The sequence below is a fragment of the Leucoraja erinacea genome, chromosome 14 (genome assembly GCF_028641065.1).
Source record: "Leucoraja erinacea ecotype New England chromosome 14, Leri_hhj_1, whole genome shotgun sequence".
NCBI classification, from domain to species: Eukaryota; Metazoa; Chordata; class Chondrichthyes; order Rajiformes; family Rajidae; genus Leucoraja; species Leucoraja erinaceus.
In genome coordinates this window covers 31,209,562-31,234,790 of record NC_073390.1, presented here as the reverse complement: position 1 = coordinate 31,234,790, position 25,229 = coordinate 31,209,562, and the positions used below count along the sequence as shown (strand labels likewise).

General features: G+C 43.2%; 1 protein-coding gene across 1 annotated transcript in view; it reads left to right on the top strand.

Annotated features, from left to right (window-relative positions):
* Window positions 1–25,229, top strand: part of LOC129703508 (rootletin-like) — a 229,040-nt gene that overhangs the window by 69,309 nt on the left and 134,502 nt on the right. The window contains exons 5-9 of the mRNA XM_055646034.1: window positions 8,468–8,551; window positions 11,467–11,573; window positions 21,487–21,652; window positions 22,742–22,848; window positions 24,573–24,800. Of these exons, the coding sequence (XP_055502009.1) occupies window positions 8,468–8,551; window positions 11,467–11,573; window positions 21,487–21,652; window positions 22,742–22,848; window positions 24,573–24,800 (692 nt within the window). The remainder of the gene's footprint in view (window positions 1–8,467; window positions 8,552–11,466; window positions 11,574–21,486; window positions 21,653–22,741; window positions 22,849–24,572; window positions 24,801–25,229) is intronic.

Sequence of the window (25,229 nt, the reverse complement as noted above, 5' to 3'; positions counted from 1 at the left end):
GTCACCATGTCAGGATGCCATGGATAGTACAGTAGATGAATAATTCGGTGACCCATTTACAAACTGCAGTAGTGCATTATGATGTTATCATTATTTAAAAAAATGCTAGACTGCCATCTTCATCTCTGCTCTATCTTAGCATCAGATGTTAACCATTTCTCTCTCCACAACTACCATTGGACCTATTGTGTATTTCCAGCAATTTTCTTATTTTATTTCAGTTTTACACCATCCACAATATTTTAATGTTGATTGATTGAAAGGTTCGTCAAAGTGACATGTCAATCATCATCACTTGAAAGGATGGGTGACTGTTGGGTCTGAGGAATAATGTCCAGGTGAATATAGGACGAGGAATGATTGTGGCAAAACAGGACCTTAGATAGTGGCGGTAGTGGCATGGTTGTGCAGCGGTAGAGTTGCTGCCAGACAGCGCTTGCTGCACCGGAGACCTGGGTTTGATCCCGACTACAGGTGTTTTCTACTCAGTCTGTGCGTTCTCCCTGTGACTGCGTACGTGGGTTTTCTCAAAGATCTTCGGTTTCCTCCCACTTTTCAAAGACGTACAGTTTGTAGGTCAATTTCTTTGGTATGTGTAATTATTGTCCCTAATGTGTGTGCAGGAGGGTATTAATGTGTGGGGATCACTGGTCGGTGCAGACTTGGTAGGCCGAAGGGCCTGTTTCCATGCTGTATCTTTAAACTAAACTAAAAGTGGTGAGGTTTGATTGGATGTCACAAAAGAGGTACTGATGGATGTGGAAACAAAATGTAATTTTAAAGGGAAGAGTGATGGTCAGCTGGGAGATGAATGGATACAGAGATACAAGCAAGGGTGAATAGTTTCACAAAGATGGATGTAGTTAAAAAAAATCTGAAACTCAGCACAAGATTGAACATGATTTAACATTTACAAAACAATGGCCAAGATAGGCATTTAATTAGCAGTCATGGAGCAATTTGTATTGGAATTTAAAAGTGATAGATTTGACATTCCCATTGTTGATCAAGATGAAAATGGATTCATTAATAATTAAAAATTGGAAAATAAACATTAAGGCAGTCGACAGGCTAAAGAAATTGCAGTGAAGTGCTACTGTTTTTGCATTGATTGTAAATACATCTTTTCCAACATTTCTTGTCAGGCTGTCAAGGACACAAAAAATATCTTACCTGTGTCAAGCCTGAGTACTTTAAGAATGAATGCTTACTCAATTTTCTTATTCCTGGCTTAATCCCTAAGTACTTTTTCCAAGAACATGAGACCTTTTGATGCTTATGTTGACAAAAAATCATTGAAGTCAGTTCAACTCTCTATTAGAGTTGGCACATTTTGTTTAGAGACAAAGCATAGAAACAGGCCCTTCAGCCCACTGAGTCCATGCTGACCATCATTCACATTAGTTCCATATTATCCCCGGTTACACAAAAAAGCTGGAGAAACTCAGCGGGTGCAGCAGCATCTATGGAGCGAAGGAAATAGGCAACGTTTCGGGCCGAAACCCTTCTTCAAGGGTTTCGGCCCGAAACGTTGTCTATTTCCTTCGCTCCATAGATGCTGCTGCACCCGCTGAGTTTCTCCAGCTTTTTTGTGTAACCTTCGATTCTCCAGCATCTGCAGTTCCCTCTTAAACTCCATATTATCCCCATTTTGTCTCTACTCCCTGCATACTAGGGCCAAGTTTACAGAGGCCAGTTAAATTACAGACCTGCACGTTTTTGGGAAGTTGAAGCGAACCAGAACATCTGGAAGAAACCCACTTGGTCTCAAGAAGAACATACAAACTCCATACAGACAGCACCAGAGGTCAGGATCAAACCCGAGTCCCTGGTGCTGTGAGGTCAGGAGCTCTACCTGCTACATCACCATGCTGCCCATTTGCATCATAGTTAGGTACAATCCTGAAGATCCCACAAAACTGGCGACATGCATTATAGGGCATCAATTTGGGACAGGTCTTGTGCATTAGATAGGATTTAAAGTAAGGTACTGGTGCAATGCCACAACTCTAGGTTGCTTCCGGGGATCTTGCCCACTGAAAGTGCAAATGCAGTTTAGCTCTCTGCAAACAAAATGAACTCCCAGTCATTCAAATCCGGTTTGGGTTGGACCAGCGGAGGATATTCTCCACAGGAAAATGTTCAGAGTGAGATGGGGAGGTTAGAGATTCTGCATTGGTCTGGAGCCACCTTTGTGCCCGAGCGTTTGCGTTTCAATAAATCAGCGATAATATGGCTTGTAGTAGTTTGTAAATCTTGAGATCCTGCTTCTGGCTCACTCGTTAATTCAAAATGTGAGCTGGGCTTCGGAGTGTGAGCAGAAGCGTGCAATTGGTGCCGTGTGTCTGGAGTGGTGCTGGGGTCAGAGTTGTGGTCCTCAGGGGGTCAGGTCCGTGAGTGGATTTATAGCCAGAACGAGGGGGTTCCAGAGTATTTGTAGGTTTCTGCTCCCTTTAAACTTATTGGGTTCACTGGAAAATGTATGACACTAGTGTACAACATGAAAGTAAAATAAAACTGAGTTTAGATATTAATGGGTTTAATGTTTAGTAGTCCGGATAATCTGCTGAATTATCAGAGTTTGATAGGATATGGTAAATAATCTGAAAAATATTCGAAGAGTTTGAGTTGGAGACTTTGATTAACGAGGGAAGGGAGGATGCTCAGAAGCTTTTAGGTATGGATTGTTTAGCTTGTGGAACTGCCTGTTGAAGGCACACACTGATAGCTTCTGGCACCACATGGTAACAATTTTTTTGTACATAGAAAACTATGAAACCTGAACCGTAAGAATTGTATGATAAACATGAATTTAACTGTGCAATCTTTTCACATAAGGTGTTCTCTTAAAGCAGCAGATTTCAAAGGAAGGTGATCGTGGGTGGGAATGTCTGAGCCTTCTGGAGTTAGTCAGAGGCAGCTAGTTCAATACCTTTGAGGCACTGGATTATTAAAACTGACCTTTTCATCAGTGCCATCTTCTCACAATTCCTCCCTCTTCCCCATGAACAAGAGTCTTTATCTGGTACAAAGAGAGTTCCTGGGAACCATCTTCTCCAAGGACCTTAAGTGGGGGGCTGCCATCGACTCCACAGTCAAAAAGGCACAACAGAGGATGTACTTCCTATGGAAGCACAGGCAATGATGGTCCAATTCTACCCGGCCATTGTAGAGCCTGTTCTCACCTTCTCCATCATGGTCTAGTTTGGCTCAGCCACCAAACACGACACCTGGAGGCTGCAGCGAATCGTCCGATCAGCAGAAAAGGTTATTGGCTGCAACCTTCCCTCCACTGTACACTGCAAGGGCCAGGAATCAAGCGGGCAAGATCATCTCTGACCCCTCTCACCCTGGCCACAAACTCTTTGAAGCACTTCCATCTGGAAGGCGACTCTGGATTGTCAAAGCTGTTACAGCCAGACATAAAAACAGTTTTTATCCACGAGTAGTTGCTCTACTCAACAGCCAAAAATCTGTAGCCTCCCTTTGATCTGGTATTTTGTTGGTTCACATGCTTGATCAATGGTGGTTTATCATTAATGTTTTATTATTATTAATGTTTAGTGTTTTCTGAGTCATTCGTAACTGTCACTGTATGTCATGTTGTTACTTGTGGGCGGAGCACCAAGGCAAATTCCTTCTATGTGAATACTTGGCCAATAAACTTACTTACTTACTTAATTCTTGGTGATTCATGACTGACTTGAGTAGTCGTTTCCCTAATACAGCCGTTTGGTTGAAGACCTCATCCTCAGTCAAGACCTGCTCAAGTAGTTGAGGGCAACTCCTCTTCTTTAGAGATCCAATGTCGCAGAGACATTGAAGACACTATCGCTCTGCACCCAACAGGCTCCATCCATAGCTGAGACAAGCACATAGCGGCCAGTGAATCATGTTTCCAACTGTGTGCTGCTTTGTTCACACTAGTTTTCCACATTTCAATTTTATACTTAGAAAATAAGTTGTAGGGCAAATGCATCCACAATGCAGTTGACTATCATAGCCAGAATTGGATAGCTTCATATGAGTTCCTTTTGTGTAGAAGGGGATGGGAGCTTATCAAGGTGAGGATTGTCCATGATGTCAACTGGATCACTTCCCATTTCAGCGACCCGGTTTATGAGTTATCCTGAAATGGCAATGTGCGGCTCTGGATTTTTATTTCCAACGTTATACTTCTTTACACTTGATCTGATTGACACAGACCATAAGAATGTAAGGACATAGGAACAGGTGTAGGCCACTAGGCCCCTCAAGTCTGCCCTGCCGTTCAATATGATTGTTATTGATCTACCATTGGCCATTTCTATGTCAACTTCTCAAACCCTCGGTTCACCAGTCTTATAAAAAAGGATCTAATTCCTCTTTAAATACCTGCAGTGATCTAGCCTCCACAACTGGCTGATGTAGAGAATTCCAGATTTCTGTGGGAAATAATTCCTCGGTGCCTCAGTTTTAAATAACCATCCTCTTACAACCAAGTGGTGTAGTGATAGAGCTGTTCCCTTAGAGCACCATAGACCCGGGTTTGATCCTGACTACGGGTGCTGTCCGTACAAAGTTTGTATGTTCTCCCCATGGCTGAGTGGGCTTCCTCCGGGTGCTCCGGGTTCCTTCCACACTCCAAAGACGTACAGGTTTGTAGGTTAATTGGCTTCTGTAAAATTGTAAATTGTCCCTAGTGTGTATAGGGTGATCGCCGGTCGGCGCAGACTCGGTGGGCTGAAGGGCCTGTTTTCGCACTGTATCACTAAAGTCTAAAGTCTCCTCATTGACGAGTCTCCCACAAGATGAAATATCTCGAAATCTGTCTTGCTGTGCCCCTTCAGGATCCTATTCATGAGATTACCCCCATTCTTCTAAACTTGAAGAAATTAGAACTAATTTCCCTGGCTGCTTGTGATGGCACATTTTCCTCATCCTAGGAATTAACCCAGTGGGTCTCTATTGGACTGACTCCAATTCCACTATATCCTTTCTTAATTAAATCTCTGAAACGAGCCAGAAGGACATTTTCTGTTCAAGACCACAAGCAATAGAATAGCCTTGAATTTAGTTTACATGGGCCATTTATAGGCAGCAGGGAGCAAAAGCAATCACTCAAGGCAAGAGCTCACCCTACATCCCAGAGGCAAAAGAACCACTCACCCACAATCACTGAAGCAGAGTTTTCTGTATCAATGTTGCTAAAGCATTTTGAAGTGTTAAATCCGCTGCAGTATTTGGCAAATATAAGGAATGCTCGGACCCAAGCTGCGTTTGGGCAGATGACTCGAGATAAACTCAGACCTGCTCCAAGAAAGATCCTGATCTAAACACAGAATACTGACAGGGCAAACCACTTCCCATTGCATAGGATTCCTGCTCCAAGAATAACAGTTAAAGCACATAAACTACTGATCCAAGCAAAGAATGTTCCAGATTATCCATGTTGAATGGCCAGGGCATTGAACCGAAAAATTCCCCAGGCATTGAGACACAGCAGCACATTTCCAAGGCTAATCGCCCTTAAATCTAATAATTGAGCATGTTTCAGTTTTCCTGTTACAGTTACTAATCAAATGAATGAATGATTAAAGGGCCTGTACACGTGGGTTGACTAATTGACTATTTTTTATCTTGTTATAGAATGCTCAGTCCGATGTCTTATTTCCAATCAAATGGAGCTATTTGTGAAAAATGTATAATCAATGAATGTTTTTTATTAAGTCAGCCATTCGCTAGATTAAACTTCAGGTTCAACCGTTTTACAATATTAAATTAAAACACTAGCATTTCTATGAGTATTTTTTATTTCCTCAGGACATCCTGAAGCACTTTCCATCTAATGAAGTATGTTTTATTTGTGGAGTAACAGTTAAAGGAAATAAAGCCCTTGTCCCACTTTCCGAGTTACGAATTCTCCCGTGTTTTCCCCTTGATTCAAACTCGGAGATGCTAGCCGTAGGTACTCGGGGCTATTTGTTTTACTCGTGGACATTTTTCAACATGCTGAAAAAACGTCCTGACTTACCTGATGCCCCGAGTGCCTACGGCTGGCATTACAAGCTGCTACGAAATATCTACGGACTCGCTAAGGACATTCTCCAGGTTTGAATCAAGGGGAAAACTCAGGAGAATTTGTGAGTAACTCGGGAAAGTGGGACGGGGCTTAAGGCAGCCAAACTGAACACACTAGGGGGGTTATAACCAGCAATATGATAATGCTAAAATATTGGGATATTGAGCGAGACCATCACTCCTCTTTTTCCAAACAATGCCGTGGGATTCTGCTTGTTCTGGGTTGTTTTTCAGATCGAGATGAGGGCACTAGGTTTTAGAACTGTTGTTTATTGTGGGTTCTTTTGTTATTGTGTAGCTGAGTATCACTGCAACTACATTAGGCGTGGAGCATTAAATAACACAACTGTTTATTGTAGCAGTTGAGCCCAGACTTCCTGGAAGCATGTTACAAACAATATTACAATAACTAACTGGCTAACTCATTCTCTTAATGTAGTAGCAATCCAGCAACTTTAAGATAGCACTTGGACGTAACAGCTGGTGAATTTGTATCACTTCCCTTTTTTTGTTCACCAAAGTCATAAAACTGTGTAAACAGTTGAACATATTTACATTGAGAACTTGTACACTAGTAAGTTGAAAGGAGTCAATCACAGACTTGTATATCAAGTTCCATTCAAGAATTTGCATACCCACCTATGCCTTGAACAGACACAAGAGGTTCCCTAATCTTTTGAGATCTTCCTTGCTATCTCTTTGAATTGATCTTATTATTTCACCTTGATGTTGTTGCTGTAATACTGCAAATCCCTACTGTTATTTGTCTAGCTAAAACAGCCCACCTAAGTGATCACCATCCAATTCACCCCTGGTGTCACTGACTACTTCAAAGAAGATACGATCAAGGGGCAATGTATCCCTCACCAGTATCGCTATCGCTCTGCCCTCTGGTTCAGTGGCAACCTCATTGTTTCTTGCACTTGGGTCAAATGCCGCTAATTGTATGCGAAATGTTTACGAGTTTCTATATGTGTCGCTCCAATCAACGCGTGTGGAGCCATTTGTGTATTGACAACAACAAAAGTCATTTTATGCTAATCAGTTGTATTTTGAGTCTCTACAGTTAAGGTCATAAGTAATAGGAGCAGATTTAGGCCATTCGGCCCATCGTCTACTCTTCCATTCAATCATGGCTGATCTATCTCTCCCTCCCAATGCCATTCGTCTGCCTTCTCCCCATAACCCCTGACACCCGTACTGATCAATAACCTATCTATCTCTGCCTTAAAAATATCCTTTGACTTGGCCTCCACAGCCTTCTGTGGCAAAGAATTCAATAGATTCACCAACATCTGACTAAAGAAATTCCTCCTCATCTCCTTCCTAAAGGAACGTCCTTTAATTCTGAGGCTATGACCTTTAGTCCTAGACTCTCCCACCATCCTCTCCACATCCACTCTATACAAGCCTATCTACAGTGGCCGTAAGGAATCTCAGTTTTGTCATGACTATATATCATCATTCAGTAACCGTGAGTCCAACAGAGATTTTGCTGTCTTTTCATCAGTGACACCCACCATTATGTCTTGCATTGACTGTTTCATTATATCCCAAATCCAAGGTATACTTTACTGCCGTGAGTGCTTACCGGTTGAAAGTAACCTTCCTCCTTCTGATACTGCAATGTGCCATCACATTCCTGCCAATTACAGCAATACCCTGCCACTTTCAGAATTGTCTCCGACATGTACAGGAAACCCAGAATGAACTCCAGTTTATAACCAATTGAGTTTATAACCATTGAGTAATCTTGCATAGTTCATGCAGGAATTTTCATTATAGGCTCGCTGTGGTTGGAATTCCCCACAAGGAGTGCAAAAGGCGGAAGTTACCTGCAAGGTACTTTGTGGTCAAATGTTTGCTCAGCCAGTCTGATATGCCAACAAGGGACTGATACTCCCTTGTATATTTTATCGCGCATATCTTAAAGTTGTCCACATGCTTCAATAGGGCATCTCGGTGGTGCAGTTAGTGTAGCTGTTGTCTAATGGCTTCAGTAGCACAGGTTCGAACCCAACCTCAGGTGCTCTCTGTGTGGAGTTTGTATATCCACGTGTGACAGTGTGGATTTCGCCCCACAACCTTAAGGTGTGAGGATTGACAATTTAATTGACTACTTTAAATTGGTCCTGGTGTGTATGTGTGTCAGAGAATTGGGGGGAAATTGGTACAAATGCGAGGAGAATAAAATAGAATGAATGTAAATGGGCAGTGTGATTGATGGTCAGTGTAGAATCAGTGAGCAAGAGCCTGTTTCTGTGCTATAGGTCTCTGCGAGAATATTTTACAATTAACAATTATGTACAAAATAATGTGTTTATAAACATTTGCTTCTTATGTATGCCACAGCTAGGCACCAAAGGTGTACAGGTCAGAGGTAAAATATTTTTTTCTCCCCTTTCAGGTTCTGCAGTATAAGAAGCGGTGTGGTGAGTTGGAACAGGAGATCCTTGAGAAAACCTCTGAGTCGGAACAGCAGAAAGTGTCAGTGAGTAGCAGTCACCAATATTTCATCCTCAGCGCTGGGGGGCGGCTGGACACTTGTAAGTCAGTGAGAAGGTTTGACACTTGGTTACACACTTACCTGCAATCAGCATCTTTTCATTTCTGGAGCTGTCAACATTTTGAATGACTAAGTTGGCTTAACAATTGGCCAAACATGTCAGCGAATGTTTATAGAAGTGGATGTGGGAATGAAAGAGTGACAGTCAAAGCAAGAGGTCTGGAGCCAAAACTAAAAGGGATTTTCCACAGCTTATGGCCACGATGATATGTGACAATGCGATGATCTTATTGGTCAGACTAATCAATGCATAGGTGAAAATTAAAAATAGGACAAAGCACACAAAATGAGCTGGAGAAAGAGGGCACAAAGAATAAATAGAGGAAGAGAGAATTTTCCTCAATATCAATAAGCTTTAAAGGAAAACTGGTCAGATTCCTGCCCTATTTATTAATGGCCAGTGTTTTGACTGATTGCGTAAGTCACTGCTGACTTAATTTTTTCAATGAGTACATACAAACTTCACTGTGGATTACTTTTAGGTATTACACTACTGCTGTTGGCATTCTGGAGAGTTTTACACTGGGATGTGAAGTGCTAGGGTGAATGAATATCCTAAACACTTACAGTATCTGGGTAGGGGAGCAGCAACAACTAATTGATTTTACATTTACAATTTACATTGCTTTTACATAGAAAACAGCCTAAGTTTCTTCACGGTGGAGGTGTGTTAAAAGATTGTGGATTGGTTTATGCTTATTATTATTGTCTCGCCCACTGAGTAACAAAGCCCAAGGAAGGTGATCAGAGAATAAAAAGCAGGACATTAAAGTTAAGTATTGGAGCTGAGGGGAAGAGAATGTATAGTAGGTTACAAGATGCATGAGAATCACATAGGCATACAACATTGGCACATTTGTCACAGAAGGCTGTGGAGGCCAATTCAATAGATATTTTTAAGGCAGGGATAGATAGATCCTTAATGAGTACAGGTGTCAGGGGTTATGGGGAGAAGGCAGGAACATGGGGTTAGGAGGGAGAGATCGATCAACTATGATTCAATGCCAGAGCAGACTTGATGGGCTTGCTCCTATCACTTATGATCTTAGGTCGGTGGGGGCGCTGCAAGCCGGCACCCTGTCAGCAGCGTGTCCGTTTTTTTCTACTTTTTTTGTTTTTTTAGTGTGTTTTAAAGTATGTTTTTGATGTTTCTCAGTGTGTTTTGTGTGGGGGGTGGTGTGGGGGGGTAAGGGGGAAACCGCTTCGGTCGCCTCCTCCACGGAGAGGCGACTTTTTCCAGGTCGCCTCCCCCGTGGCCTAACAGCAAGGATCGGCGCGGCCTTTCCCGGAGACGCGCCCGGGGCTTCAGCGGCGGGCGCAGTGCGGACTCGGCGTGGAGCGGGCGAGCCCTCGCTGGGGCTCGCTGGAGGGGAGCGCTCCGTTTCGCTGGCCCGCGGCAGCCGGCAGCCTGAAGCCGCGGTCTGCAGAGCTCCAGCTGGCGCGGCGTCTGCAGCCCGGGATCCCTCGTGGGGGACCCGGGGGGAAGAAGAAGCTCCGAATGCCGGCCCGCGGCCAACTTCTACCGCGGGCCCAGCGTGAACTTACCATCACCCCTGGAGGGGAGCTTCGACCGCCGGCCCTGTTGTCTGCGGTGCTTCTGGCTGCGGCACGAATTTTAAATCTTCGACCGCCGGCCTGCGGCCTACACCAGCCTGAAGCCGCGGTCTCCGGTGGGAAAGAGACGATCCTGGACTTACCTTGACTTTTACCTTGTCCTTTATCATCTGGACGCCCGCAGCGACGGCTACGGAGGGTTGAGGTCCCGACCACGGTGGGAAAATGGAGGAGGACTGGCCAATTTCTGTGCCTTCCACCACAGTGATGAATGCCGTGGTGGTTGTTTGTGTTAAATTTTTATTGTGTTTGTGTGTTCTTTATTATTGTACCGCTGCTGACAAATTCATTTCACTTGCACTTTATGTGCAATGTGACGAATAAAACGGATTGATTGATTGATTGATTGATGACCTTATGACACTGAAACAGGCCCTTCAACCCACCAGGTCTGAGTCTATTTACACATCCAACACAAATTACAAGTTATTCTCCTTATATTCCCATATCCACATTAGGGACAATTAACCTACTACAAACTCGCACATCTTTGGGGTGTGGGAGGAAACTAGGAAAACAGTGGTCAGAAAGAGAATAGGCAAAGACCACACAGGCAACACAAAAAGTCAGGATTGAACCTGGATCACTGGAGCCATGAGGCAGTAGCTGGTGGCACCACTAATGTTTGGCAAGATTGCAAAGGAATTTATACTGACAAGGAATTTGAATTCATGGGTGCTGCAAGTCACCTCAAGCATGATGAGCAATTGATGTTCAAGTTGGGTTACAGTCCACACAAGGAGGTAAAGGCGAAAATATGAAACTGTGTCAGCTGGTTCCTTAGTAGCAGGTGTGAACATCTCAATGTGTGACTTGATTTAATACTTGTCTCAGAACAAACAGCTTGGGTGGCTAGATGTTCAGCTGAAGGGTAAGCAAGGAACAGAAGCATGGAAATAATTAAAAGGTATAAGGATGTCACCAGCAATAGAAGGAAAAGACCAACACAGGTGTTTGGGAATCGTGATCTACATGTTCACAACTCCCAAGCACCTGTGGTGGTCTTATACCTTCTATTGCTGATGATATCCTTATCCATGTTTTAATTATTTCCAACCTACTGTTCCTTGCTCATCCTCTTCAGCTGAACATCTAGTCACCTAATCTCTTCTAAGACAAGTGAGATGGCATGCAATCAGAGCATCCCTTGTTTCTGTCTCAATTATTCTAGCAAGGGTTTCCATCCTGCCTTCTCCACAGTTTATGCCAGCTGTTGATAATATTAGTTACAGAGCCGCTTGGACACAACAGAATCCCACTTGAGGAGAACGGAATATGAGCATGACACTGAGCTGGAGACTACCCTCATTCGCCTGGAGGAAGAGCAGCAAAGGTCAGTGACACTTGTCCTTTTCAATACCTGGAGGTATTGCCCGTTATTCTACGGAGTACAGGTGCCCACAGTGACTCTCAGGTTGCCAATCGGTAGTAGGTAATACACAGGAGCCTAATATGAAGGAAATGGGTTTGGCCAGCTAAAACATGGATTTGTGAAAAAGGAATCATTTTGACAAATGTGTTTGAGGTTGCAATGAGTAGAATAGATGAGGGGGTTGATATTAGTGTCGATTTGGAACTTCATTAAAATGCCACACAAGAGATAATTAAATTAGGCGACACAAAGTCCAGAGTAATATACAAACGTAGATTGACAATTGTTTTGTGAGTAGAGTACAAATAATAAGGTTATTTTCAGGTTTGGTAGATGTAAAAGGGTTTGGTACTGGGGCCCCTAGGTTTCACAGTCTATACCAAAGATTTGGATGAGGGCATGAAATCTATGCAAGTGTGTTAATAATATAAAGCTGGTTGGCTGTGTGGATTGTGAGAAGAATGCTAAAAGGCTTCGGGGGACTAGGTGTATGGGTGAGGACATGGCAGATGTATTGTAATGTGGAAAAATGTGAGGTCAAGGGGAGGAAAAAGTGGAAAAGGTGGAGTAGTTTTTATGTGGTGAGAAATTGAAAGGTGTTGGTGTACTAGTGGACCTCAGTGTCCTTCTACACAAATCGTTGATATTTAACATACAGCAAGCAGTTAGGAAGGCAATGGGCATATTGGCTTAAATTGGAAGAAGATTTAAGGACGGCAGCTAAAATGCCATGCCACAATTAATTAGGCTGTTGCTGAATAAGTGCCCGGGTAATGGGAGTGCAACAGCAGTTTAGTTTAGTTTAGTTTAGTTTACTAGGGACAATTTTACATTGATACCAAGCTAATTAACCTTCAAACCTGTACGTCTTTCGAGTGTGTGAGGAAACTGAAGATCTCGGAGCAAACTCATGCAGGTCACGGAGAGAATATACAAACTCCATACAGACAGCACCCTTAGTCAGGATCAAACCTGAGTTTCTGCTGCTGTAAGGCAGCAACTCTACCGCTATGCTACTGTGCCGCCCTTGTTGCAGTTCTTGCAGGTTTAGCATGTAAAAGCTGGGAGTCTGAAAAGAGAGGCCATTCTTTCTGAAGAAGGGTTCGACCATTGAAGAACATGAGAGGAAACGTATTCACTCAAATGGGAGGAATCTTTGAAGTCCTGTTCTCAAGAGGGTGGAGGCTCTGTCACCGGCATAACTCTCTGCCATCTACTGATGCCAGAGAGATATTGATAGAGTTTTGACTATGAGGCAGTCGAGGAACTTGGTGTCAGTTCAAAAATGTGGTGCTGAGGTAAAAGACTAGCAATGATCCAATTTAATAAATGGCTTTCTGCTGCTTCTGTTTCTGACCTGGTTCATGGACATAATGAAATTCTTATGAAGAAAATTGAAGAAAAGATTAAAGAGGGAATGGGATTCCAGAATGAGGTTTCTACTCCTCACCAGAAATATGTTAATGCAGAGAGTGGGAATGTTGTTCATTTTAATGGCAAACTCATAAGTTTGGAGTCATGGTGACATGTCATTAGTGAGTAGAATTAGGCCATTTGACCCATCAAGTCTACTCCGCCATTCAATCATGGCTGATTTATCTCTCCCTCCTAATCCCATTCTCTTGCCTTCTCCCCATAACCTCTGACACCTGTACTAATCAAGAATCTATCTCTGACTTTAAAATATTCACTGACGGCCTCCACAGCCTTCTGTGGCAAAGAATTCCATATATTAACCACCCTCTGACTAAATACATTTTTTCCTCGTCTCCTTCCTAAAAGAACGTCCTTTAATACTGAGGCTGTGACCTCTAGTCCTAGACTCTCCCACTAGTGGAAATATCCTCTCCACATCCACTCTGTCCAAGGTTTTCACTATTCTGTATGTTTCAATGAAGTCCCCCCTCATTCTTCTAAACTCCAGCGAGTTCAGGCCCAGTGCCGACAAATGGTCTTCATAGATCAACCTACTAATTCCTGGGATTACATCTGATTACATATGAGGTAAAACTCCAAGCTTTTTTTTCACCTCTTATGAACATCTCTCTTGCCCCTTACACACTTCCCTAAGTCCTCTCTGAATAGGTTTCACCCATTATGGATGGCTCAGCGCTGATTGGAGGGGTTGTTTTGTGCAGGTGCCTGTGAAATGTTGGATTGATACAACCAAATATCGTACACATAAGAAATGTTGAATACCTCAGCAAAAGGAATTATTGTACAATTGTCAAATTTTCAGTCAAATCAAAACAAAACTTATAAACTATTACCGAGCGTGCAAGGACATTGTGTGGTCAGTTGTGTGAAAGGACTGTGTGTGGCCCAGTGCATCATCCTGTCATAGAGTGAAAGGACAAGGTGTGATCCACTAAACCTCTCCCAAAGTGTGCAAGGGCAGCACGTAATCCTCTGCACCATTCAGAGCCATGGTTAAAATTGACAGGGTATGATCAGCTTAGCACCAACTATTCTGACGATAGATTTACACACACACACACACACACACACACACACACACACACACACACACACACACACACACACACACACACACACACACACACACACACACACACACACACACACACACACACACACACACACACACACACACACTTATATATATATATAAGAATTTATAGATAAAGCCGAATTAACCAGAGCATGATTAATTTCAACAGAAAGCTGCAACCAGTGAGTAAATAATGTTTGCTTCATCTGTTATGAATCTATAAAAAGTACAGAAAGAAGCCTCCTATTTTACACCTGAATGAGGATTTTTACTACTGCTTGCAGTAAAATTTGTAGCTTGATGAACTGGAGTAATCCAGCTACAAGGCCAGGCACAGTAGTGTGGTTTTCATACACAGTCATAACCCTTCTGAAACCAGTACCACTCTGCGGTTGACACCTGGCTGCAGGTGCTGTTTGAATCCGATCACTAGGGAACATTTTCTGCTTGACTCAGAGTTTCTGCTCAAATGTTGTGTTTGGCTCTGAGGGTCTGCTTATGGCAGTGAGTGGGAAGTGGTTTGATGCACAGCTGTTGGATTGAGATACATGTTTATCTGGAATTGACTGTACCAGTGTGTGCCTGACTGTTCCTGATGTCCTAATTTTTTACCTACTAGCCAAGACTCATCTTAGCTTAGAGTTACAGACTCCACTGCACGCATATAGAAGCATTTATAAAAACTGCATGCCAGGTCATTGAACTTTTGTTTCTATTCCCTTCCATTCGTAGCTTTCAACCCATAATTATTTGGTAAGTATATTAATGATGAATTTACTCTATTAATTTAACATGTGTCAGCTCGACCTACTTGGCAACACTCACTCCTTGGGGCTAAAACGTTATTTGCTCCAAGGATCTGAGCACATAAACTAGACCAGCACCAGGGGAGTGCTGGAGTTTAGAAGGTGTCATTTTTCAAACAAGCTGTAAAGTTTGCTCAGGTGGGCGTTGAAAGATCCCACAGCCCCATTCAAAGAAGAACGGGGAATTTCCTTCCAGTCATTTGGACAACTTGCCTCTCTCAAGCAGACCAACCAGCATAAGATTAACTGGCCTTTCATCCCAGTTGGATTTCTTGTGGAAATTCGCTGCGCAGTAATTGGAAACATGTCCGGTCGTTCACCGTCAGCAAGTGCACTTTGAAAGTAATTCAATAGATCTTAAGCACTTTGGGATGTGCTGGTCCCTGCTATTGGGAGCAGGATTAATTTTGCTTTTAAAGTAGTGTAACTTAGAGTTCATGAAGATGTCTTTTCCTTTAGCAGCTCTTTCTAACCAATACCAGCTGTGTAAATGGGAAATCTTTCAATGCCAGTAGAGTTGTAATGACAACACAAAGCACAACTAAACAGATTTCTTCATCCTGTTCTACTCAAACCTCTGAGCGGAGAGAAAATAACCCTTTCCATAAGTTGACGCATTCAACAGACCCTTCCTCAGTGATCTGAAAGACCACCAAACCACCACCTAGTAAAAGACCAAATGCTGTCAACAATGAGGACACTTTTATCTTTGGTGTCCTCAATGAAAATTGCAGCATTGGTCATGCAAGAGGAGTGATAACAGAGGAAGCATCTACGATTCTCTAAAAGTGGCATTGGGAAAACCTCAGCTCTAGCACTTGTCCATTGGTTTTTTTAGTCTATGCGATTCTTTGTGGGAGTGACAGAGTAAATGTTGAGAGAATGTGGGCCATGGTTTCAGAATAACCGGTTGCCCATTTCAGATAAAGCCCAGCAAGCATTTCTTCTCTCAGAGGATGGAGAATGTTTGGAATTCTCTGCCCCAGAGATCTGTCAAGATGAAGTCTTTGAATATAAGGTGCGGATTGGCAAACACTTAAACCACAAGGGAATCGAGGAGTGGAAAGTGGCACTGAGGCCAAGTTGGGTCTGCTATGATCTTGTTAAATGACAAAACTGGGTCAAGGAGGTAGATTGATCTACCTCTGCCCCCTTTGTTATGTGTTCTTATGTTCATTTGATTCATGTTGGTGAATTGCATCCTAGCAAAGTGAATGACCAGGGCTGTAGTCAAGGTTTCACCCTAAGCTGATAGTGGGAAATGTTCTGATGAGGGAAATTCAGAAACCTTGAGAGAAAACAAGATAACAGTGCAAGGGGAAGAAGCAGTAACGATAATTTGAATCTCTTAGGACTGGACATTCAAACACAAGAGAACAACTACAGTTGGGAAAGGCCTGTGCACACCTCCTTTGCCGCAAGAGCCTTTCATGCTCTGCTTCCCACTATTTCTACAGATGCACTGTAGAAAATATTCTAACTGGTTGCACCATGGCTTGGTATGGCAATTTCGATGCACAGGAATGCAGAAGGCTGTAGAGAGAGGTGGACTCAGACCTTTCAATTATTGAAGGCATCTACATGAAGCACTGAATCAAGAAGGTGGCATCGATCATAAAGTATCCCCTCCATCCAGACCTTGCCCTCTTCTCCTACAACCATTGTGGAGGCATAGAATCGCACCATCACCAGGTTGAGGAACAGCTATTTCCCTACAACCATCTGGTTCTTGAACTAATCTGCACAACCCTAATCATTTGTCAGCAAAGGAATACTGGAACCACTCTTTGCACTACTGTAGACTTGTTTTCTAATTGTGTTTTGAACTATTATCTTATTTTTTCTCCATATTCCCTTTTCAGTGTCTTGTGGCATTTATATGTAATTTTTGTTTTTGTGTGTGGTCAGAGTCTCTATACTTGTAATTCTGCTGCAGGTAAGATTTTCATTTTACCTGTAGCTCACTATATGGATGAACATGACAATAAACTCAACTTGACTTGCCCATTGTAACTATCAAACTCATCCCACCATTCCCACTTGCATACAGTCGCATACAGTCTTATCCCTCTGTGATCGAGCCCAACTACTAATCAGGTCTTTCACAGGATTGGTAAAATAGCCTCCTGAACCTCTCCATTCCATGTGCTGGAATGGAGAGGTTTTCCTCCCCTGCAATTTCCTCCCCTGCTTATCCATGGTAGCCACTATCCACCTATCTTCCTGAACCAGCTGACTGCCCAATGTCTCTAATCCAGAACCCTGCACAATGACCAATTTACCACCTTTAATGCTTCTTATTAAGCATCACCAGTCCTCAAAAACAACATAATCACCAATACAATTACTTCAGGCACATCACAACTCTCATTAATCCATGTGTGGCTGAAGGAGGGTACACACAGCCACAAGCCATTTTGTTCAATTTGCTATGAAAGCCAACATTTGTGTTCTTAACTGCTAGTTGCACCTTCTTATTTGCTTTAATTGACTAATGTACAAGAATGCTTTGCACATCAACATTTTCCAATCTACACAATAGGTTGCTTTCAGTTATTCCTACCAAAGTGGATAACTTTACATTTATGTACATTTTACAGTATCTGCCACACTTCTGCCCACTCATTCCATCTATCCAAGTTTCCATTTTTACATCTCCACACACTGCACACAATTCCTCCCATTTTAGTCTCATTGGCAAGCCTTGTACAGTCTCAGATTTTAAATAGCTGGAGTCCAAACATTAATCCCTGTAGTATCCCTCTACTTATTGCCTACTGTGAAAAGACCTATTTATTCATACACTCTCTTTCAGGTATGTCAAGTGGTTTTCAATCCAAACTAATGTATTACTTCTCAATACAATGCAACTTTACACATCAACTTTATATGTGGGATTTTACCGAGACTTTCTGGGAATCCACGTGTGGCATGCACTTGGCTACCTTTAATCAGTCACATCCTGAAACTCAAACAGGTTTTCATATCCTGACTTTCATTTCATGAATTTATGCTGACCTTATTAAATCCTATTGATATTTTCTGTGCCCTGCTATTCCATCCTGTACACTGTTATGGAAATAGCGCCATCTGTGGTGCAGCACCGATGATGAAATACCTATGAGGCAGACTGAAGAAGGCCATAATTAGTTGTGTAGTTGTAATGGAGCAGTTTACAGTAAGGAAACACAATAATAAAACATGGTGTCAGATTGGGGCCTGTTTCAGGATTCGTCGAGAGTTTTGATTGGGTGCACGGCGACGGCAGACCACTTTTGTGAGTGAGTACTACTGAGAGACGAGTGTGTGGCCTACATGTTTCCATCAATTGAGGGGCAGATTTGTCAAGAAAATGGAGCAGCTAAAGCCCCCTAGGCAAATGAATTTTGAGGCAAGGAACCTGCCAATGGAGTAGAGACAATGGAGGGAGGAGTTTGAGCTCTATGTTGATTTGAGCATGGCAGGGAAGGATGACAAGACAATGAGGAAACTGCTCATGTATCTAGTTGGACCGCAAGGGAGAGAGCTCTAGGGAGGGACCAAACGCTAGAGATCAGGATGCCGGAGGGCAACGTACAAGAAGTTACGCTAGAGCAGGCTAACGATGCTTTCAAACAGCATTTTCAACCCGTGAGGAACAAGACCATCGACAGGTATAGATTCTTTACGTGGAGCCAAGAAAGAGGGCAGACTTTTGATTTGTTTTTAATAGAACTGAAGCTCTTGGCAGCTCATTGCGGTTTCAGACAGTTGAAGGATTCACTGATACGTGATAGAATAATATGCGGCATAGGAGATGATATGCTGCGGGAGAGACTTCTCCGAGAAACCTCACTTGACTTAGAAGAGTGTGTGAAGGCATGTCAGGCATTGGTGCTTGCCAAGGCCAGAGTTGATGTCCTGTTAAGTGACCAATGATAAGATGTCTGTGCAGTGAGACAAGAGGGCAAAATATACCAGCCAACCATACAGTGCAAATACTGCAGATACAAACATGAGAGGAAGCAGGACAGCCCAGCAGATGGGTTCATCTCAGTGTGTAAAGAGAACATAATCACATTGAATGGCAAGGAAATCCCTCTGAGCAAGGAAAGACTGATGGCTGAGTATGCTGATGTGTTTGAAGGGACTGGTAAATTTGAGTGCAAGTACCATCTGCAGGTAGATGACAGCATAACACTGGTGATCCATCCACCACGAAGAGTCCCTGTAGCCTCATGGAGTAAGTTGAAAGAGGAGTTAGACAGACTAACAGAAGCTGAAATAATTGCCCCAGTAGAGACCCACACTCGTGGGCATCCAGCCTTGTGTGTGTGAAAAAGCCTATTGGAAAGTTGAGAGTGTGCTTAGACCCGAGGGACCTGAACAAGGGGCTGAAAATAAGTAATTACCCAATGATGACGATTGAAGATGTCCTCACAGAACACCAGATCAGCTCATCAGAGATAATGGGCCACAGTTCACAGGTGAGGAGCATTATGTGGCAGTGGAAGTTTGAACATACGACCACATCACCGCATTATCCACAGAGTGATGCAAAGGCGGAGAGCAGTGTGAAAGTTGCAAAGTCATTACTGAGGAAGGCTAAGGCTGCAGGAGCCTACCCTTACCTGAGCATACTAGCTTTTCGCAACACACCAACACCTGGGAGAGTAGCAGTCCAGTACAAAGACTGATGAACAGACATGCCAGGACCATTCTACCAACTACTCAGAGGCTGCTCAAACCTGAAATTCAGAAAAAGGTAGGAGCTGAGTTGAGAGCAGCTAGAGACAGACAAGCCGACTACTACAACGGAGAATCCCAAGATCTGATTTCCCTGAATGCTGGTGATCCAGTTCGAGTGAAGCCGACCCGTGACTGACATCAACCCTGGAGGAAGGCTGTGGTTGTAGGCCATGTGGCGCAACCCAGATCTTATGAAGTCAGAACCGAGTACGGCGTCATCTATCGTCGGAATCGGCGCCATCTGAGGAAGATCAAAGAGTCATTTCATCGCGCTGATGTTGACCTGGATGCCTGGTGACATCGCCTGAACTGGAGCAAGACAATCGACCTAGGGGCCGACCGCCGGTCCCTAGGGAGCATCAACCCTGGTTGACCGGGATGACCTGGTGATGACGCCTAAATCGAAGCAAGACAATTGACCTATGAGCCGACCACTCGTCCCCAGGGAGCATCAAACCCTGACAACAAAATCTGGTAGATGCGTTCGAAAACCACGCTATCTGCAGCATTATGTGCCCAAATAAGGATAGGGCCTGTACTTGTCGTTGATTATAGATTTAAAAGGCTATTAGGTTATGTTTAAAAAGTTAATGTTATATTGTTCTTTTATAGTTTGATATGCATAGTTTATGTAGAAGTAGTAATGGCCATTTTAAAACTAAATAAATAAATAGATAAATAAATTGATAAATAAAAAGGGGAAAGGAAATGAGGAACCAGACATGTGTTGTTCAAAGTTTAGATAATTCCGAGCACTGAACTGTCGTAGATCCAAGGAACGAGAATTTGGAAGCTACCACGGAAATGGACTGTCAAATGCATGTTGGAAAATGGACTGTCGGACACATGTTGGACTCAGTGAAATAAGATGCCATGGAAGAATGTAATTTATTGCTATACATGTAAAGTGCCTGTACATGTGTGTTTTGTAAACAAAGGGGGATGTTATGGGAATAGCGCCATTTGTGGTGCAGTACCGATGATGCAATACCCGTGAGGCAGTAGCCAAGATGGATCCTGAATTAAAATGGCTGAACCCAAGGCTCGAGTGTAAAGCCTCTGTTAATTAGTTGTGTAGCTGTAATGGAGCAATTTACAGTAAGGAAACACAATAATAAAACATACACTAGCATTGAATTGAATCAAGGTTGCGGATAGTGCTTCTTATTTCTCTGGCCCTATTTTCCTTTAATTCCTCCCTTTTATTAGATTATTGGTCCCTATCTTTAAGGAGAGTCCCTTGTGTCCTCTTCAGTTAAGAATGATCAAAGCAAGAGGATATGGCGGTAGAATGAGAGCAGGAGAGCTAGTCTTCTGACCTTTGAAGCCTGACCATCTTTCAATAAGATGATATCTGATCAGATAACTGCAGGTCCCTGCACTGTCCCCTTGGTGAACCATCTGCTGGCTCATCTACGTTGGCACAGTGTTTAAATGAAAAATTCTCAGTCCCGTCAAAGTTTCCGCTGCTCAGAGATCTGCAAACACCTCTGTCCTTATAACTTTCCAAAGTAATTTGCACACCTACAATTTCTGTCTATTAGTATATATATTTGCTTAATCCAGCATTGTGCACTCACTGTTAAGGCGCAAGGCTGTGGAATTCCCTCCTTAAATTCTCCTTCCAAAGGCTCTTTACATTCCTTTTCGTCCATTAGATTCTATCACCGGCCCCGATATTTTGTTTTGTTGCTCTCCGCAACAAACTTTGTTTGAGTGAATGCTTCTGTGAAGTGACTTTGGGGATTTTGTTGAGTTGAAGTTTCGAAGTAAACACAAAAATGTTTGATGTTCCAAGGATCTCTGTCATGCTTTTTTTTTGAGACAGAAGCAGCAGCTTAACCCAGGTCAATTCCATGTTGCGGGAACAACTGGAACAGGCCAATGTGGCCAATCAAAGACTCAGCGAGGATATCCGCAAAATCACAGTGGATTTCGGCAAGGCTAGGAATGAACTGGAGCACAGAGAAATGAGGCAGCGGTGGGAGCAAGAGGTATGTATGTTAACAGCTTTGTGCATTCCATCTCTTCTCTTAACATACAAATTGTCTGTTTTTATTACACCATTACAAGAAGAATCTGGTGGCTTTGGAGAAGGTGCAGAAGAGGTTTACTAGAATGCTGCCTGGATTAGATATTAGCAATATGGAGAGGTTGGATCAACTTGGATTGTTTTCTCTGCAGTGTCGAAGGCTGAGGGGGGACTGATAGAAGACCATACAATTATGAGAGGCATAGATTGGGTTGACAAACAGAACCTTTTTTCCCAGGGTGAAAATGTCAAAGACAAGAGGGCATGACTTAAGATGAGAAGGGCGAAGTTTAAAGGAAATGAGCAAAACAAGTTTTTTTTACACAGAGATTGGTGGGTGCCTGGAGTTGCCAGGGGTTGTGGTAGAGACAGCTAGGTGAGTGGCATTAAGAGGCTTTTGTCATCATGATTGGCATGTACCTGTGGGCCGAAGGACCTGTTCCTGTGATGTACTGTCTATGTTCTCTGTTCATCAACAAATAAACCAAAACATAGATATAGTCAATGAAAAGTAAGGGATCTAATGCCCGGATCATAAATCTTGCAGAAATCCATTATGCAAAGTGACAGATGCTCATAGATAGTGGGGATTCCTCTGTGAAAGCCTTTCTAAAAGTTGACCTCCTGGTATAATTTAATGGAGCCTTAATGTGTAACCATTCAGGATAAGAATAGTGTGTTCTCGACAAGATAAACCCTAAAATAGCCAATTAATATGCAAGTGCACTCATTGCCAGTGTTCAATGGGAAAAATATCTCCTTCACTCTCACTAGAATTGTTCTTTCTCTCACTGTTTTCTAGGGATTCCAAATTGAATATACGAACATGACCAACATGCCCCAAAATTAGCACTCAAAAGACCTCTTCAGAAATTGCGTGAATTGGCTACAATCCATCACTGGCTGACACAACACATTATGTTTTCACAATAAAACAATTCCTAGATCTGTATCAAAATGGGCAAGAGTGGGTGTCGATTGTGCTATGAATGAAAATATTACAGATAGACAATGTACATGAGAATAAACAAGATTTTGTCTCTTCTTTCAGATCCATGGCCCCTGTCTAAGTGGTGCTCATGGCAAGCTGCTGGCATTGTGGAGGCAGATTGCTGGGGTACGCAGTGACCTTACAGATCTGAAGAATGGGACACAGCAGTAAGTGTTGTCGATGGATGGATGGATGGGGCCATTGCACACTTATAGCCAGAAGATCAGCAGCATGAAATCCTTCCTAATTAAGAGCAGTCATAGAGAGATGAAGCACAGAAACATGCCCTTTGCCCTCTGAATCTGCACTAACCATCAATCATCCATTTACACAATTCCTACACTAATGGCTTTATGTTTTCCCCACATTGCCAACCAACTCTCCCCAGGACCTGTCACCTACCCACACTAATTTGCAGCAGCCATGTTAACCATGTTAGCTTAGGAGAGGGTGCAGAAGAGGGTTACCGAGATGCTGCCAGGATCGGAGGTTCTACAAACCTTGATTCATTTCTCAGGAGTGCCGGAGGTGGAGTTGAAGTTGATAAAGTATACAAAATTATGAATCGGATGAAACGGGGTAAACAGTCATAGCCTTTTTCCCCAAGGTGGAAATATCAATGACTAGAGGGCATAGCTTTAAGATGAGGTGGTGGGGAATGGTTTAAATGAGATATGTGGGAAAAGTTTATTTTAACAGAGAGTGGTAGGTGCTTGGAACACGCTTCTGGTGGAAGCAGATACGATAATGGCCTTTAGGCAGCTTTTAGCTAGGCACATGAATATGCTGGGAATGGAAGGATGTGAATCATGTGTTGACAGAAAGGATTAGTTTAATTTGGCAACATGTTAAGCACAGACATTGTGGGCGGAAGGGCCTGTTCTAGTGCCCTATGAATTACATTATCTGATCCCTTAATTTACTTAGAAGTGCAATCAGGCCATTTATGAGCATACTCTTTCCAAGTCAAAACTCCATCATCAAGTTCGCTGACGACACCACTGTTGTGGGACATATCACTGATGGGGATGTCAGAGTATAGAAGAGAGATCGAGTGACTGTCCATACGGTGCCAGCACAATTACCTGGCCCTCAACATCAGCAAAACCAAGGAACTGATTGTGGAATTTGGAAGGAGTAGGATGGCGACCCACAGTCCCGTTTACATCAACGGGTCGATGGTTGAAAGGGTCAAGAGCTTCAAATTCCAGGGCGTGCACATCTCTGAAGATCTTTCCTGGTCCGAGAACACTGATGCAGTTGTTAAGAAAGCACATCAGCGCCTCTACTTCCTGAGAAGATTACGGAGAGTCGGTTTGTCAAGGAGGACTCTCTCTAACTTCTACAGGTGCGCAGTAGAGAGCATGCTGACCGGTTGCAACGTGGCATTTTTTGGCAACTTGAGCGCCCTTGAGAGGAAAAGACTACAAAAAGTAGTAATCACTGCCCAGTCCATCATCGGCTCTGACCTCCCTTCCATCGAGGGGATCTATCACAGTCGCTGCCTCAAAAATGCTGGCAATATCATCAAGGACCCACACCATCCTGGCCACACACTCATCTCCCCGCTACCTTCAGGTAGAAGGTACAGGAGCCTGAAGACTGCAACGACCAGGTTCAGGAATAGCTACTTCCCCACAGCCATTAGGCTATTAAACTTGGCTCGGACAAAACTCTGAACATTAATAGCCCATTATCTGTTATTTGCACTTTTTCAGTTTATTTATTCATGTGTGTATTTGCGTATATAATGGTATATGGACACACTGATCTGTTTTGTAGTCAATGCCTACTATGTTCTGTTGTGCTGAAGCAAAGCAAGAATTGCATTGTCCTGTCAGGGACACATGACAATAAACTCTCTTGACTTGACTTGATCCACTCTCCCCAGAAATCTCATGGAGGTAAAGACTGATGTTTCCCGGACAACACGACGCCTGCAGACTGCTTGCCTGAACCTGGACTCCAACTTGCGCCTGTCTCAGGGGAGCACAACGTCTACACTGGAGAAGTACACGATGCAAAGTGGTCGACTCGAGCAGCAGCTCCGTGACAAGGTCAAAGAGATGATTCAATTGCAGAGCAAGTGTGATGTGGACAAAGCAGAGCTTCATGCAAGGTACGTGGCCACGTGATAATGCAGGTAAAAACATAGACTGCAAGATTCTGCTGTTTGGCCAGTGGGTGCCGATTTAGTCTTGGTACATGATCACAGGTTTGTAGCATATTGTCAAGTTGTAAACTGCACCAGCAATGGCAACATGTTCATGCTCTAGAAGGATGAAAAATTAGCAGCTTGCAACATTGGTTGGTGTCTAATGTACTTCCAATACTGTCTCAGTGATGTAGCCAACATCTTATATTCAACATGTATGGGGGGATCCAGTAAAGGATTCCCAACAGTATTATTCTAAGCCATGAGCAGGGCCGGATTTAGATGAAGAGAGGCCCTAAGCCTCTTGTAAAATCACTTGTGAGGCCCCTCCCAATCCCCCACCCCCACGACTAGAGGACCATGACTACCCGACAGTGACAGTGTGGATGAATG